Raw genomic sequence first — 18,564 nt, forward strand, 5'->3', positions numbered from 1 at the left:
ATTTGTCAGCATGCTGTAGCAGAGACACACATACAAAAGAGAGGAAGATTGGCAGCAGATTTCAGCTCAGGGTGAATCTTCCTCAGCTGAAAAAAAAAAAATTCTTAGAGAGGTAACTCTGTTTAGGAAAATATTTTGAATATGGAATGTGCGACTCTAATGGCATGACTTAGAAGAAGACAAGAAAAAAAATTAACATGAACTTGGAAAGAGGAGAGTGAAGTTGAGAGGAGAGGGGAGAGAGAGAGAAGAGACATGGGCTGAGTCACATTCCAAGAGCCCAGCCCATGAAGGATGGTGGTCAATGAGAAATTAACAGTGGAGAATGGCTGAAGACCCTTTACTAACAGAAATAACAATAATAGATAGCACATAATATTGTTTCCTACATGCTAGACTCTAAGTACTTTTTGTTTTTATGCATTTATACGAAGGTGAGACTATTATTACCTACATTTTATAAATGAGAAAACAGTGTCATCGTAAGTTTAAGAGATTGCTCAAGATCGTACAGCTGGATCTAGGGGAGTTGGGATTTAATCCCAGGCGGACAGATTCCAAGTTCATTTCTAAGTTGTTTGTGTTGCTGTGATATAAATTCCCCTGACTCAAATCTTCAAAAAAGCATGATATGCCCATTACAGAAATGTAGTATTGACACTGCGGGGAATAACAATTTGTGTGGAATGACCCTATCTTATCTTTTCCCAGCTGCCTGACTGGAGACAGCGGTAGCACTGAATCATGAGAAACATGAGTCTAAATGTTCTAGGAAGTGACCTGTGCTAAAGTTATCCGTAGAGAAGACTGAGCTGTGAGCAACAGCTTCCAGGTGAAACTAACTCAGGAGCAGATGGAAACCAAGTCTTTATTTTATTATTTTATTTTCCCAAATATACTATTAGTAACTACCCACAAAGGATCATAGGTTGATACCTAGATTACTACTGTAGCCCTGAGTTGGTATTTAATTTCCACAACAGCTTTAAGTGCATATTCCTATTTCCCAGCACTCTGGGGGATTTCAGAAACACTGGACATAAATACTCCTGTGACAGAGTTGTATTAAATAGTTTAATCAGAAGAAAAATACTGTGTGACCTCTATCAAACATTGAGTGTGCAGTTTGGATATAGATTCTGGAAAGTCCTGGGCAACTTTCCAAGGTCAAGTGAGATCTAGAAGTGTGTTTGGTTTTCTGCTAAGTTTTGCAGCTTTCTCCAGATTCCTCATCACATGCTCACTTCACTTCCAAGACTCAGACTCAGGCTGGATAAATATTCCTAAGGGCAAATCATCACCTTCTTCTGAGTGCTTGTACCCAGCCCCTACAGCAAACGGGAGGACGACCTCTCAAATCTGGACAGCTAAGCCGCCATTTCTCCACTGCCCTATTATTGACTCTCTGTCCCATTAGCTTATGCTGAAGCCTCTTTTTCTTCCCTTCTAAGAATTTTCTAGACCAGATTCTCACAGTAACATTGCCTTCCTGGATTACTTTCTAACTCAGGTTTCTAATCCAGAAACCCTTTCTTAAATCACCAGGCAGAAGGAAAACTTAGTTCATTTTGTTGGTGATTGTCGTCTTGTTTCTCTCACCTCAAATTGTTATCTAGCTTTCCTATTTTTTTTTTTTTGTCATTTTGTGTCATTTTCACAGCTTTTTTCTCCAACCAACCAGCAAATTATTTACCAAGTGATATTTCCCACAACACCCAAATTTCTTTTTCCTGCTTACAGATTAGTGTAGCAATGCTTAATATCAGTACAATCTATCATGAAGTTTGCCCCTATTCCCAGCACAGGAAAAGAATTTTACTTCTGGAACGAAAATTGCTAGCAGCAGTCACTATCTTCTCTACCTTCATGATTCCCACAGAGGTGCTACTTTCTCAATTCTGAGAACCCACTCCTTGAGCCTTCTCAAATCCTCTGGTCCCAACTTCTGGACATTTCCTGCCAAAAGGGTAGCTGAGAAGGCTACAGCAGAACACCTTTCAATACCCTGTCCCTATTCATTTGAAGCACTGAACCTGCAGTAGAAGCTGTTGTTAAGAAAATCCATGTGAATATTTTTATTTAATTTTCATGTCTGTAAAGCAGCTCTCCTCACTGATACTGCCTGCAGTCTTAAAAAGTTACCATGTGGGGCCGGCCCCGTGGCTTAGTGGTTAAGTGCGCACGCTCCACTACTGGCGGCCCGGGTTTGGATCCGGGCGCACACCAACGGACCGCTTGTTGGACCATGCTGAGGCGGCGTCCCACATAGAGCAACTAGTAGGATGTGCAACTATTACATACAACTATCTAGTGGGGCTTTGGGGAGAAGAAGGGAAAAATAGGAGGAGGACTGGCAATAGATGTTAGCTCAGGGCCGGTCTTCCTCAGCAAAAAGAGGAGGATTGGCATGGATGTTAGCTCAGAGCCGATCTTCCTCACAAAATAAATAAATAAGTAAATGTATCCTAGTTCATTACTCAAAAAAAAAAAAAAGTTAACATGTACCACTGGGTGTCAGACCATAATTGCATATAATTAGCAAACTGCAACTCTTTCCAAAGATTGCAACTGATTAAACAAGAACTAAGGACTCAAGAATCCAGGATGAGCATATCATCCTTAGAATGGTTATTTGAGAATAAGACTGAGCTATAAGAAAGATTTTTATCTTATTACTCGTACCATACCAGTTCTGTATGTAATGTGACATTTATGAAAACAAAAACAACGGGAGTGATGAGGCAATCCTAAGAAATGAGGCTATTTTGAGAAGAAAAGCAGAACTTTAAGTTACTCTATCTTCAATAATTTTAAAAAGAGGTAGCAATGGAGCATAATGTTTCTTATTTGGAAGAGTTAAATTCCATGTTGAATACTGCAAATAGAAATTCAAGAGTGGTCAGAAGTCACCACCTCCTGCCTGCCGCATCCTGTTGAACTCGCTTTTTAAAAGTGGGTTTGTTTTCTTGTTGTTTGTCTGTTTGCAAAGGTAGTGGCCAAAAGCAAATAAATCAGTAGGGAAGGAGCTCCATGGCAGCCCCCAGAGCAAGGAGGAGGGGCAGGCTCTGCCAAACAGTTAGCTGCTGAGCAATCCTACAGTTCCACAAGCAGCCTGGGTTAGAGGTACAGAGGGACTGGTCCATCCTCTTGGAACACAATAAGTGTCCATTTGAAATTGACAATTCTGCCAAAATTAACCCCGAGACCTTTGCAAGTTACAGTCAATGTCTCTCTCTCTCTCTCTCACCTGCTCTCTTTCTCTTCCTTCCCTGCTTTCTTCCTACTTACCACAATGTGTAATTTTATGTCATTATACTTAGTTTACACAAACAAGTATGTTCCCATTGCTTCTGTCTGGCCAGTGGGAACATGAACACCATCAGTGCACGTATCTTGCATGTCTTGTTCATTGCTTTGTCTGTATAGCCTAAGCACTCAGTAGGCCCACGATAACTATTCATTAAATAAATACATGCACGAATAAATGCAGGGGTGTTAAAAGGAGCCTTGAATAAATCTTTTGATGATAGGCTATCAGGTGTTATTTTTTAAATATAAGAATATAAGTTTGTTTAAGAATAATACAAACACTTAAATTAGAAAGTCGAGGTGTCTCCTTTCCCCACTATAGTGCATAGCTTTGACACTGCCTCTAACTCTCTAGAATTTTTCTATATAGATGGATAATGTGCTTATCTCTGTGTATTATTTTAATTATTTGATTGAAAATAATTTAAAAATGTAAACCAGGAGAAGCAAATCATATAGGAATTTAGGTTCTTTCCTTAAAATGAGAAAAGGTAGAAGGAAGGCTTATATCTCGATCATGTGTAATGCGAGCAGCAACTGATTCAGACCCAGCTGTGTTTCACAAGAGCAAGATGCAGAAAAAAATCTGCAAGGGTCTCCTCTGCCAAGAGAAAAACCCACCAGAAGCCACAAGAAGTAGCAGTCTATGAAAACCTGATACCATTTATCTTGGCTGCCCCACTGGATGGAAATAAACATTTTTCTCCCTTTGCTCTTTGCCCATATGAAATAGCAAGACACACTTTGAAATATCCAGTTAAATTCCAATATGATACCCAGACACGCCTAAGGCAGCTATAATAAGGGAATATCTGATGGGTTCCGTTGAATTGCAAAAATTATCAGGCTAATAAATTAGACCTTTTAAATCTATGTAGCAGCTAGAACTACAATATTGGTACAAGCTGATCTTACTAAGTTGTTCCCTACAGAATAGAGTTAATATGATGAAACCGAGTGAAGAAAGAGAGTGAAAACACCCACACTTATTTTATTTTTATTGAAGGTAAAAACCACCTGCACACATCTCTGTTCAAAGAAAAATGTTCAGTTTCATTTTTCTCTCACAGACAGAAATGTATTCCATAGAATTGGAACTACTTCTTTTGTTTCTTGTTCTATCAGAATTTGATTTGCATATTTTGGGACACGTTAAGGAGCTCTCTGTGATTTAGAGAGCTTATAAAAAAGGTAATTTGATCTCAAATCATAGTTTTCTTTCTTTATTTCTAATACTGAAAGCTGCATACCCTTCTGAGAAGTGAGCCATGAGAGGAAGACATTAGCTTGCCTTGTATTAGATAATAAAAAAGTTCCACAGGGGACGAGTTACATATTATGACATTGTGAATATAAGGCTCATTTGGATTTAATTCATTACTACATCATGTTGCACAGGAAAGCAATTTTTAAGCAATAGGAGTGCACTTCATTTGTAAAGGACCCAGCTCTAACACAGAATCAGTTACTGAAGACAGAAACTGATTTCCCAAATCAGGCGTATAAAATTTAATATATTTGCTCCAGTTATAATGAAAGGGAAGAGAACTTCAATGCCATTTTTTTTCCAGATAAGAATAACACTTCATAAACTTTGGAAAGTGCTTTTTTGCTTGGAGAGTTGACTCCACTTTGATGCTATAAATTTAATAAGCTGAAGAAAATAATTAAGCATCTTGAATAAAATATTTGAAATACTTGTTAGACACACAGAATTTCAAATTCTATCCTTCCATAAAATTATTACATTAAAAATAAGACCTGAAATTTATTAACTAATGAAATAAGGGTAATTATGGGCATTGGCTATTTTTTCAATTTTCAGTATTAATTTTCCATAGTATTCAATTTACTTCTAAAAACCAACTAAATTGTTCTAGAGTAAAAAAATGCAGCCAAATTGTATTGGTTTATTTAAGTTCTCTAAATCTACAGGTATTATTAGTTAGCGTTCTCCAGAGAAACAGAACTGGCAGGATGTATATACATAGAAAGACAGAAGGGGAGAGAGAGACAGAGACAGAGACAGAGAGAATTATTTTAAGGAATTGGCTTACACAATTGTGGAGGCTTGGCAAGTCCAAAATCTGTGAGGTAGACCAGCAGGCTGGAGACCCAGGGAAGAGTTGCAGTTCAAGTTCAAAGGCAGTCTGCTGGTAGAATTCCCTCTTCTTCCTGGGAGGTCAGTCTTTTTCTAGTAAGGCCTTCAACTAATTGGATGACACCCACCCGCATTATGGAAAGTAATCTGCTTTTCTCAAAGTCTACTGATTTAAATGTTAATCTCATTTAAAAAATATCTTCACACAAATATCTAAAATAAGGTTTGATCAAACATCTGTGCACTGTGGCTTAGCCCAGTCGATATGTAAAATTAACCATTACACTGCAGTTACATAAGCATCTAAAATTTGGAAAATCAAATCACTTATCTTTTCTGTTATAGTTTCCCAGGATGGGGGCAGTAGGGAGGAAGCTTTCATCATCCATTTTTAGGTATCTGAATTACCAGCCAACTTTACTTTCTCTCCCATCAGCTAGAAACAGCCATTAGGAATTTTTTTAAGTGAATATAATAAAGTACATAATTTGATTTGGTAAACATTGCATAAATAATCTATTTTCACATATATTTTAATTTAAATTTCCCCTGTAAACCACCCTAATGAGATTATGGGATTAATACTTTTAACTGCAATTTTCAAATATCTTGCTTAATTTCTAAAGCATGAATTGAGATATCCAAATTTCAAATCTCAAAGGGCCATGAATCTTGATTTCACTGACATTAAAAAGAAACATAAAAGAGAGAAGTGTGTAATCAGTTCCCAACCTTTCCATGTTTAACTTAGACTTCACTCTACTAAATGTGATCATTACCAACTTTTCTATTCCAAGAGTTTCAGGAAGTCAAGTGAATCCACAGGAAACTGACATACTTGATCCTCAAAAACGTTTGTTTTTCCCTTGTATTATATCTAACTGATCTTGTTGCTTTTTTGGAATGAGTAATATCAAGAAGTGAATGGTTGAAAAAGCATATAATAGTCAATGCAGGAAAGATATAAGAAAAATGTGATGAGACTTAAGTTTGAGCAATTTTCAGGCTAGGCAGCCAGTAAGCACAGATGACCTCGACATATCTGACAGAAATATTTCATTGACCAGAGAGCCACAGTCACTGCAAGAGTCCTTTCATTATGTAAAATATATTCCTCCCACTAAGAATGCAACAAAAACCAAATTTGAAAAACTAAGTGTTCCTGCATTTTGATCCTTAACAATCTTAGTCCTAATGTTTTACATCAGATAGATTTGGAGAAAAGATTAAGAAAAGGAAATCTGCTTACTAGGAAAGTAAGTAACCTAATCTCAGAATGTAACCTTGAGGATAAAATAATTTGTGTGTGTAGGGAGTGGGGAGAGGGCAAGGGACAAGGGAGGGGGGAGAGGAGGAAAGAGAGGGAGAAGAAGAGAATCTTTTGATTCTACTTGACCATTGAGAAGGAAGAAAGGAAGCCTTCAGGCAGAACTGGCCTTAGACGAGACCACCCCTTCCTGAAACTGGCAGGGTATACAAGGACCTGTGATGGGATCTACTTTGCACCTCCATAAAACCTGTCATCGTGGAAACACCTTTTTGTGAAGCTTTTACTTTCACTTCTTCTTTATAGAAAGAGAATGCTCTCTAGATTAAACAGAATATCATTAAAAACTGTAGAGTGACTGGCAAAGTACCTGGACTATAGTACACATTCAGCACATGTTTACATAAGGGGAAAGGAAATCTTCCACCTTCAAAATTCATTTTTTAGCACATGCTATTAGAATGCAGCTAAAAATAAGTTCAAAAATCAAAGGTCTAATATATATATATAATTTTAATTTCAAATTTCAATAATATACATGAATAACTAGAAGTATACATTATTTCCTCTAAAAAAAATGATAATCCACAAGGAAGTGAAGTCTTTATCAAGATGGTCTGTATTCTGGGTTCATTCTTTCCCTTAGTAAAGATTTACTGAGTGTCTGTGTACTAGGATTCAAGTACTGTGCCAGACTCATCGTTCGTTCTCCATTGCAAAGTAGAAAATCAGTCATGCTAACAAAAAGAGAGAATAAAGTACTGAGAGTTGCAAGGAGAAAGAGAGAGAACGCAACTGGTGGGAGATCAAGAAGAGCATCATGAAGGAGTTGGCACCTGATCGAGACTTCAAAGGATACATAGTAATTGAAGAGGTCTAGACTGAGAAAGTCATTGCAGTCAAAGGCCTCTCTGTTAACAATCCTCATTCATCCTATTGGTGGGTGCTGCTCTTGCTCTGGCCAGATGCCTAAGGATTGTGAAGAACATCAGTTTTCACCTGTGAGTTGATCCAGTCAGTTAAGAGAATTAATGTCATTCTACATAACACTGAGAAACTCTGAGTAAAGCAGTTGCTTTATCTAAAGTCCAGAGCAAGAAAATACTATGCATAATTAAATAAATCTTACCCTATGTATTCTTCTGTGATTAAATTTAAGACAATGCACATTTGTTATCTGGAGAGATCAATGATAGAATAGCTAATTACTTCCTTTAGGAACCATCACTCTATTACTGTTAAATTCATTGTTATCATTTGCATAAGTTGAATTATTTGCACTTCTGTTATACATTTACATGTTTTTCTCCAATTAAAATGCCAGTGGCTTTATTGCCTTCTTCATCTCACCCAACCTTCCTACTCTCATTCCCTCTAATACTGAAATTGGAGAGGAACAAAAACACAAAGGCTAGACAAGACAGATACCAGAAAAACAATGCAAGACAGTGGAGATGAAGAAAGATGGTTGGAAAGTACAACTGGAGACTAGAGGAGAACAGCTGCTGGTGGCATTACCATCATCGAGCCTTGTATTTGTACAAAAGCCTAACAGCAAAAGATATAGTCCTGTGGGATCAGAGAAGAGAAAATCATTGATTCAAAGGAGTCTTTCTAGTGCTGTGATAACCATAACACAGTCCCTTGATCTCCATGACCTCCACAGCCAGCTTTTCTTTAGGCGAGGACTACCTCCTTGCTTCCCTCATTTAAGACTGAAGGGAATATGTAGTTGTCACTTTCTTGAACAGGAAACTAGATCAATCGTACATTTCTTGGTAAACAGAGTGTAGCGGTTCTTGAATAGAAGGAGGTAAACGTGGGTGGTAGATGTGGAAAGGAAAGGATGAAAGAAATGAAGACAATCTGTGAGCACAGCAAAGACAACAGTACTATAACAAGTAAACAAGTCTAGTGTCTGGGTTAAAAGAAAGGGACAGAAGGAGCACAACTGTTTACTTTCTTACGTCCAGGAATTGTAAATGAGGGCAGGTGAGCAAAGATTTAGATGAAAGATCAAATTATACATTTTATTTCTAGATAGCTTGAACAAGGATTTCTTCTCCTTTCAGCTGATCAACGTAGTATAAGAAAGATCATCATAAAATACAATAGATGCTAACAAGTGGGGTCCTAAGATTTTGGACTGCTTGGCAGTGTAGGGTAGCCATGAGTCTAGATTTCTTGCTGCAGTTAGTTGGCCTGATAAAAGTATGGCATTTCCCTTTCCAGAAAAGAGAAATTCATCTCTAGGATTTAAATGAAACTAATTCTTAAGATGTGATCTAATATAGGGATAGCATAGGACAAGAATGGCAAATCCTCTTGTGCACCTCTGATCAATTAGTAAGGGCTGCCAAGAGGGTTGGGATGAGAAGGATTCTGAGGCAAGGTCTGAGCACAATGAAAAAGAGTGCTATGACTCATGGGCACAGAAGAGGCATAAAACAGGAAGTGCCAGTACGTATGCAGCAAATTTGCCATTTCTTTAGTTTAATGTCATTAAAGCCAGGTAACCTAACCAAATAATGTCAATGGCAAGGTTTGATTGGTACTACAAAACACACCACTCAAGTTATACATATGATTACTAAATATACTACTGTTGCCAAAGGAAGTAAAGGAGAAAGAAGAGGAGAAAGACGTAAAAGGAGGAGGAGGAGAGGGAAAAGGACAAGAAGAATAAGATCACCATTAAAAGTATATTTTAGGGCCAGTCCCGTGGCTTAGTGGTTAAGCGCGAGTGCTCCGCTGCTGGCGGCCTGGGTTTGGATCCCGGGTGCCCACCGACACACCACTTCTCTGGCCATGCTGAGGCCGCGTCCCACATACAGCAACTAGAAGGATGTGCAGCTGTGACATACAACTATCTACTGGGGATTTGGGGGAGAAAAATAAAAAATTAAAAAAATTTTTTAAAAAAAGTATATTTTAGAAGAAGAGAAAACCAACTAGATTTGGGAATCCATTTCAATTTACTATAGTAAATAATTCCTAAAATATGCCTATGTCTGAAACAATACTGAATGTTAACTACGTTTCCAGACAAGGTCTCATGCATCAAGGTACTGTTATCTTCAAGGTTCTGAAGATAATTTGTAACATTTCTCAAACTTTTTGAAGAGTTAACCACCAGCTAAGAAAATATGGTATTTTCCTTATGTTTGCAAAGATAGTTTCACAGTACAACTTAACTCATGCTTAATTACTTGCCCTAAGCCAGATAATGATGAAAAATACTGCCCTTATCAAAATAAGGCAGACATTTAAAAATAAATAAATCTGTAGAGATTTTATTTTATTGTTCATTTCATTTTATTTATTAGTTAACAAATAAAATGTCTATACTAAATAAAATCCAGAAAGATGGGGTACCATACATAAAGTAATACACTGTTTTACTATTATAATATCTTAGGTTTTGAACCTGTCAAGGTCATGGGAAAGAACTTATAAAAGCCACGGAGAAAATGCTTTAAAAAGTAGTTCAGGGGCCGGCCCAGTGGCATAGTGGTTAAATTCGCGTGCTCCACTTCGGTGGCCCGGGGTTTGTGGGTTAGGATCCCGGGTGTGGACCTACAAACCGCTCATCAAGCCATTCAGTGGCAGTGTCCCATATATAAAGTAGAGGAAGATTGGCACAAATGTTAGCTCAGGGCCAATCTTCCTCACCAAAAAAAAAGTAGTTCATACATGTAAAAAGAAATATAATTGGTCAATTAAGACATAAAGTTTGTCAACATTATTTTTGGCCTAGCAAAACAAAAAATAATGAGAACCTGGAAGGCTGGCAGCCCTGTAAGGCAATTTGGTAACAGAAAGCAAACAACTAAACAAATTTAAACTCCCTGAATCTGCGATTTGCTTCCAGAAATTTATCAGAAGGGAATAATTAAATAAGCACACAAAGACTTATGTACAAGAATGTTTGCAGAGACAAACTAAATGTTTATTTATAAGGAACAGGTTCAATAAATTCATGACGTCTATATAATGGAATACTAGCAGTATTTTAAGGTAATGATTTAAGTCTATATTTATTGGCTTGAAAATGGTTCTAAATATACTGTAAGTGAAAAAAATTCTCAAGCAGATATCAAAAGAAAATACATGGTATGATACAATTTTGCTGATTGATAGGAAAAGATAGAAAGAAACAACAAAATGATGAAAAATGTGGTAGGATTACAGATAGTTTTTACTTTATCTTTTCTAACTCTCTGTATATATTTTACTTTGAAGTAGGAAAACAATAATGCCCTCTCTATTAAAAAAAATAAGATACCATATTAGCCATAATTAGGATACAACACATTTTCTCTTTTTCTTCTCACAATTTCACAGCATCTACAGCTGTCAAAAGGCAACACATTGCTGCATTCAAAAATATACTTAACCTCATTGGTTCACCCATTTCAAATATTTTATTATTATATTATACTTGGTGACTACACTTTGAAGTTTTCAACATACTCTACTCTGTTCAGCAATGTGCTTATAACCTTTAGTATATATGTATATATATTTACATGTACACATGCACATATAGGTAATTCATTAATATATATGATAAAGGTTTGGTGACTTTATTATACAATAGAAATATAACATTGTACCTGTCAGATTTAAGTTTCTTCTAAGTTAAAGAGATCTCTCAAACATGTAGCTAAACATGTTTTATATAAGGTGACTAGCATCCCAACTGGTCAAAGCTGATTAGACTAGGGATAAGCACTTGATACAGAGTCACAAACGTCTCTGGCCCCCAAAACGATAATAACCTTATTTCATTCTGTGGAATAGAAATGGAGGAATGATGAACTGGAGAATACAGCAGCTGGTATTGTGAGAAGAAATAATAAGGCAAACCAAAAGTAGTACAGATGGAAAGGGAGTTGAGTCACGTTAGTGGTTCAAAACTTCAGTGAAAATCAGAGGACTCTGGCTACTGAGGTCCCTGGAGCTGACTGGACTCAGTTTCCATATCAATAAGGCCCGATTAAATGAATAATTCCGATTCATAGATTATTGTGGGAGCCCAGCCTCCTGTTTTGATGATTACAATAAACTTGTATTATCTAAGTAGTTACTGTTCCAAGGCACCAAAAGCATATATAAAAGCTACTTTTAATGGCCTATTTTGAACCTGACACATCTGAATATACCCTGCTTGCTTACACAGAAGCTACAGAGAAGCAATAAATCAACCAGGTAAAAGAGTGAATGCATTTTTCAAATAGCAACAAGTTAAGCATAGGCAGAACTGACTAAGAAAATCTTATTAGAAGATTAATACACACCCGCACATATTTACAAATACACTAACATGGTCTTCATATTCCTATGCTAATCTTGACCATGTCTACAAATGAGATCAAGTGTAACTAAACTTCTGATTGATTTTCTTTTATTTGGTCAACATGATACCAAGTACTTGGCCTAAATTAATCTATTAGGTGGGCTTTATTATGGGTTAACTAGGTTCTTAAACTGGGATATGCAGTCAATATGTCCATCAGTGATTCTCTATGAATCAACACATTATTCAAATATGGTCTTTTCTAAAATATTACACATAAAAATAGCACATGTATAACCTCTACATTGAGCAAGCCTGACGCAGGAATGTAATCATAAAGCACTTTTTTTTCTCCCATTTACATTAATCATTGGGGCTAGTTTTTTCCCTGTTGCTGGATAAAAAACTCCAGTAATCCTGGTCACTGTTAAGTGACTTGGATTCCTCCAGTGAGTAATTAAAATGTTCATTGTCATTTAACAGTCAGAACTTTGAACTTTTCCCCATTTTTTGACCATCTCTAGACTGGGAACCTTACAGTCAAAGAAGGGGGAGTATTCAGCTTCTTCTCTACTTTGTGCTTCTACACCTCCTCCCTCAGAGCTTCTGACACTTCCAGAGTTGAAACACAGCAAGTGAGAATAGGTAAAGTGGGAGCAAAGGTTCTCACTTGACAGATACTCTCATGAACCGGCATGGTACTCTCTGAAGCTAGCAGGAGTTGTCAGCTGAATTTTCCTCTAGTGCCTGCTCTGTGGGTTCTTTGGACATCCATCCATGACTGGGGACTTCTCATCTTCCTTCGACATGGATAATACGTTCTCCTCCAGCTCCGTGCTTAATCCTTCCACAGTCCCCAGGCATCTGACCATATCTCTAGCTCTGTCTCTGCTAAGTTCTGTTCAGCCATCCAGGAAGCTTTCTTGGAAAAGATCTACAAGACTCCTTCTACCTTTTTCTCAGTCTGTTTGGGCTGCTCTAACAAAATACCACAGACTGGTTGGCTTACAAACATTATATGTCACAATTCTGGAGGCTGGAAAGTCTAAGATCCTGGCACTGGCAGATATGGTGTGGTGGCCGTTGAGGACCCTCTTCCTGTTTCACAGAGGATTCCTTCTCAGTGTATCCTCACATGGTAGAAGGATTACAGAGCTCTGTGGGGCCTCTTTTACAAGATCACTCATCCCATCATGAGGGCTCCACCTTCATGATCTAAGCACCTCCCAAAGGCCCCACTTCCTAAGACTGTCACACTGGGCATTAGGATTTCAACAGATGAATTTTGGGGGGACACAAACATTCAGACCATAGTGATCTCTCTCTCTCTCATTCATTCACATTCTCTCTCTATCTCTGCCTGGATAGAATCTATAGAAGCCAACTTTGCCATAGGCCACCCAAAGCAACCACCTCTTCTTCTGCACTTTTATCAGCAACTATCCAGTCCATGTCTTATCACTCAGATTTCTTAGGTAGGAGTCAGACACTGTGTGTGAGGCAGATATCAAGTTCTTCCAAGTAGTTCTACTAAATCCTTTGTTTTCACTGGACTTGAGGCTTCTTCCTTAAGAGACTGAGACTTACACCACCACTAGCACAGCTTAGCTCTCTCCAAAAATCCTCTTTTTCCAGTCTCCTGTTTCTTAGCTTCTCCAACCTCTCATAGGCTACAATCAGGTGATCATCTCAGGGTTTAATATGATCTTTTTTCTTTTTTTTTCAAGTTCTGAATGCTGGTCCTAATTAGAAATGTAGTATCAATTTTCTTCAAGCCTCAGATAGAACTGAGACACCAGTAGTGATACTTTAACATTTTTACAGTATCTGGTTTTGATATGAGTTGTCACCTATTTAAAATCAGATTAGTTATAATTATATAACATAAAATAGTATTTTATAATTATATTATAAATAAGTATTATATGCATGTTTTGAACATAATTGTAATATGAGAAATCTAAATGGATAGTAAAATGATTTTCAAAATACATAATATAATTGATCAATTAAAAACAAAGCTCTTCTCACTTATTCGTGCATTCATTTCCTCCCTTAGAAAAATACTTATTCAGTGTCTGTTAGACAATAGAAGTCTAATGGCAGGCAACAAGTTGAGTCCATTCCCTCATGGAGTCTGCAGTCTAATCTATTATAAAAAGAATATCTTTTATATTGCACAACTGTTAGGATGTTTGGCAACAACTGACATAATCTTAGAGCATAGGCAGGAATGCAAACCAAGAGAGAAGAGAGATAGCAATTGATAAATAAAGTAGTGGGTCAGTGAGAGCCCCAAATTGATCATAAATTGATGAAAAGTAACAGTAGGAACCTATGATGTACAGAGTCAAGGCTACGATGACTTAGGAACTCATAATAAGGCATGTGGTTAGCATGACTTTTGGGGAAACAGTTGTCTTTGGATGAGGAAATGTTATTCAGAGAAAGTTACGGTAAACATATGTGTACCAAAAAATATTTTTATTTTTTGCTAAGGAAGATTAGCCCTGAGCTAACATCTATGCCAATCTTCCCCTACTTTATATGTGGGTTGCCACCACAGCATGGCTGACAAGTGTGTATGTTTGTGCCCAGGATCCGAACCCACCAACCCGGGCTGCCAAAGCGCAGTGCACCGAACTTAACCACTATGCCACGGGGCCAGCCCTGTAAAAATATTTTTTGAAGAAAAAAACTATTAGCTCAATAAAGAAAAAACTGTGGCTCTTTGACAGAGCATAACTGTGAATCTGTGTCCAAGCACTGAATACTAGCAGTATAATTACTGGTGGTTATATTTTTGTAGCTAGCTTTGAAATATACATTTTATTGATTTTCAAGTTTAAGAGGAGAATATAAGCCTTACTGTCATGCAACTCCTATTCTGAGGGAAACAATGAATATTTTTACTTAATTATACATTTTAAATTTTCGAGCCAGCTGCCTATTTACAAAGAGGGCATGAGTCAGTTTTTTAAAGATATTTATAATGCTGATAAAAAAAATTAGTAAAAAAATTAGTAAAAAAGCCAAATGAATATAAGGAGAGAAAATAAATACGTAGGCTAGTTAGTACACAAAACACACGCCATGAAGTTCCTTATGATTTCAACACACATTTAACTCTGAACTTTCTAAAAGCCAAAGAAAAGAGGGAAGCAGGCTAGGTTATGGAATTCATTGTGTCCATAAATTAAAAACTAAGCAGTTGCTCAGGAAAAACATAATTATTCTTAACATTAAGAAGAAATTAAACCCACGGATCCTTTTCTAGAAGACACTTTTGTAACAGAATGAAGGTCCACAATGAAGTCATAGTAGACACAGTTTTATAGAGTTAGATTTTCTTTCTTCCTCCCTCCCTCCCTCTCTCTTTCTTTTTAATAATATTCCTGAGCCAGTTTGATCTATTTTTGACAGACCCCTTGCCCTTCCCCTGCTCCAGGGGGCTGAACGCTTCAAGATGAGTTTCTCAGCCTCTGAGGCAGCAGTGTCCCTGCTGAGTTCAGCCAGTGGGACAACTAGGAGGACACTACAGGACAAGAGGAAGGAAGAAGCTGTGGTACTTCTTACTCTCTGTCTTCAATGGTGTCTCTGGCTGAGGCTACATGCCCCTGCTTCCCCACTTATGTATGCAGAAAGTTCCAGCTTCCACCAAGTTACTCCAACTCCCTTTGTCCCTCCAGCCTAGGTTTAGTATTGCCTTCATTTTGTTGTTAACCTCTAGGCTGTCAGTGTCCCTGATTGGTTTCTCAGTTTTTCACCACTAATAGAATAATTTCTCTACTTTAAATGCCCTCTGCTTTAAATATTCAGGGAGCTTTCTGTTGTTATGGTTGGATCCTGACTGATACAATCACTCATTATAAGACAATGGAATATCTTTCAGCTCAATTCAATATAAACAATTTTATGCTGGGAAATACCATGGAAAGTGTTATTATTTGCATACTACATGTCAAGGGATGCTTATGAAACAGTGAACAGCAGACACAGAAGGTTGTAGAAAATAAATTTCCACTAGTCATTCAGATCTGATCTTCAGGAAGAGAATTATAATTCACCAACATCAATACACGTGATATTTCAACACATAGTCTAAAACATACATCTTCAGTGGGCTGCTACCTAGAAGATCTCTAGAAATACACACATGCCAACATCTCAGCTATACGAAGTTAGCGTAACCCGGAAAGAATATCCTGGGAAATAGTATCCCTCTCCTCATCTACCTACAAACAACATATATGATTCCCCTAGGACTGTCTTTGCTTGGCAAATGTGGAAGATATATGTGGAAGCTAATAGCTAATCTTTCCCTTCCAGCTCCTCATTTTACTAAATATGTAAGCTAGGGAACTCTCTACAACTCAACACATATGCTAATAATATAACAACAAAATTTTCATGTTACTCACTAGTTATACGACATCAGTGGAACTCTTTCCAAGAACTCAGAATTAAGGCCAGATAAAGAATATTTTCTTATCATTTAACTTCAAAATCAACACATTCTGGCTAGAGAAGTCATATACAAACTTAAAGAGAGATAAGCTTTTAGAACTGCCTAATGTGTGGAAACCAATGTGTTCCCATAAAATGTGCTCATTGGGAAGCTCAGGGATATAGAACAATCAATACACCAGTGCTTGTCTTAGTTCTTGACCATAAGAGACAGTTAATTCATCCCATTAAGCAGGTTTATTTTACTGTGATATCATTAAAAATTTCAATCATATGGCTAATGCCCTAGTTTTTATTACATGTATATCCAGCAATCTTTGCATCCCAATTTGGCCTACCTGGGCTTCCTAAGCGGGAGAAAATGCACTGGCTGGAGTCTTTTAGTCTCCATAGTCTCCATAATAGTTATGATTATTATCAATTAATAAAACAGCATCATAAATTTGTATTGCACTATCATAAATCTGAAAACACACACCCCCTCTGTAAATGGTGTGCTAGTAAGTTATGTTTCTCAGCTTGCAAGACTAACTTTAAACCATGGCAAAATCACCAGTTTGATACTCCCTGTGAGACACCATTCCCAGAAAATGCATCCCACCAGCATCTATTTTTTACACCTACCTGAAAGAGTTCTTAATATCTTCTGCTTGGATTGTCTTGAGAATCTCTTGGTATAACTGAAGATCAAGTGTTCCTGATGACGAAGCATTTGAAGGGCAATTTTTACGTGCATAATAGCCTATCAAAATTCCAAAAATAAATAAAATGATGGCTGTGCAAAGCATTTTTGAAAGACAGCAAAAGTTGCAGGGGTTGCTCTTTGGTGCAGATCTTGTATAATGGGCAACATAGTCAGACTCTTCTTGAAGTCTCTGGAACCTTCCTTTGGGTGAAGTTGCTGGTTGAATGGAATCAAGATTGAGGTCTGCAGTCTCTGAATTCTCCAGGTTCTGATTCTCAGCACTATCTAGCCGAAACTGGTCAAAACCAGGCTCCTCCAATTCCTTCTCCATGTCCCACTCTAAGTCAAGGGCAGTGGCTTGAAGGTCATCATTGTCTAAGTACTGTGAATGTCCTGGAGCTCTTTGATCTGCATTGACCTTCTGATAGGCCATCTTTTTACCTGTAAAAATAAGAGAAATATACTTTCTTAAAATAAACAAACAATAAAGAAACCTCCAAGGTGGGCCAGCCCCTGTGTCCTAGTGGTTGAGTTTGGCATGCTCTGCTTCAGAGGCCTGGGTTCGGTTCCTGGGTGGGCACCTACACCACTCATCTGTCAGTGGCCATGCTGTGGCCACAGCTCTCATAGAAAAAGAGGAAGATTGACAGCAGATGTTAGCTCAGGGCAAATCTTCTTCAGCAAAAAAAAAAATAGACAAAAGAAAGAAAAAAAGAAACCTCCAAGGTGAAAACAGTAATCCATATTAGGTATCTATAAAATTTTAGTGATTATAATCGGGGGAAATACATTGTCCATGTAGAAAATCACATATTAGTTAATTATTTAATTGTATGTTTTGCTATTGATATTTACTATAGGAAAGGAAGAGCAAAAAAAGTACAAGGTAGTTGATGGAAAAGCTATGAGAAAACATAAAATATACACACTATTCCTTTGAAGCTCAGGAGGACAAAAAAGTGACAAATGCACAATTGCATTGAGGATAATGTATTACAACGATGGCAAAATTTAAGCTTACACATTTTCAAAATCACTTTTAAGGAAAACTAAGGGCAGGGGCTGGCCCAGTGGTGCAAGCAGTTAAGTGCATGTGCTCCGCTGCGGTGGCCCGGGGTTCGCTGGTTTGGATCCTGGGCACACACTGACGTACTACTTGTCGAGCCATGCTGTGGCGGCGTCCCATATAAAGTAGAGGAAGATGGGCACGGATGTTAGCTCAGGGCCAATCTTCCTCAGGAAAAAAAAAAAAGAGGAGGATCGGCATCAGATGTTAGCTCAGGCTAGTCATCCTCCCCCCTCCCAAAAAAAAGAAAAACTAAGGGCAGAAGCAATAAAGCTGTGATTTGTTAAGTTAAAGGGGGAAAAAAAAGACCCGGAGATGATTTACATTACCAGAAATGTAAAATTCAGGCTAACACAAACTTAGGCTAAGA

General features: G+C 37.6%; 1 protein-coding gene across 10 annotated transcripts in view; it reads right to left on the minus strand.

Moving 5' to 3' along the window:
* Window positions 1-18,564, minus strand: part of NAALADL2 (N-acetylated alpha-linked acidic dipeptidase like 2) — a 1,285,146-nt gene that overhangs the window by 673,220 nt on the left and 593,362 nt on the right. For all 10 annotated transcript variants that reach the window (XM_058556330.1, XM_058556331.1, XM_058556328.1 and 7 more), the window contains one exon: window positions 17,068-17,569. In XM_058556330.1, coding sequence (XP_058412313.1) covers window positions 17,068-17,561 — 494 coding nt within the window. In that variant the 5' untranslated portion in view covers window positions 17,562-17,569. The remainder of the gene's footprint in view (window positions 1-17,067; window positions 17,570-18,564) is intronic.

The sequence above is a fragment of the Diceros bicornis genome, chromosome 15 (genome assembly GCF_020826845.1).
Source record: "Diceros bicornis minor isolate mBicDic1 chromosome 15, mDicBic1.mat.cur, whole genome shotgun sequence".
Taxonomy (NCBI): domain Eukaryota; kingdom Metazoa; phylum Chordata; class Mammalia; order Perissodactyla; family Rhinocerotidae; genus Diceros; species Diceros bicornis.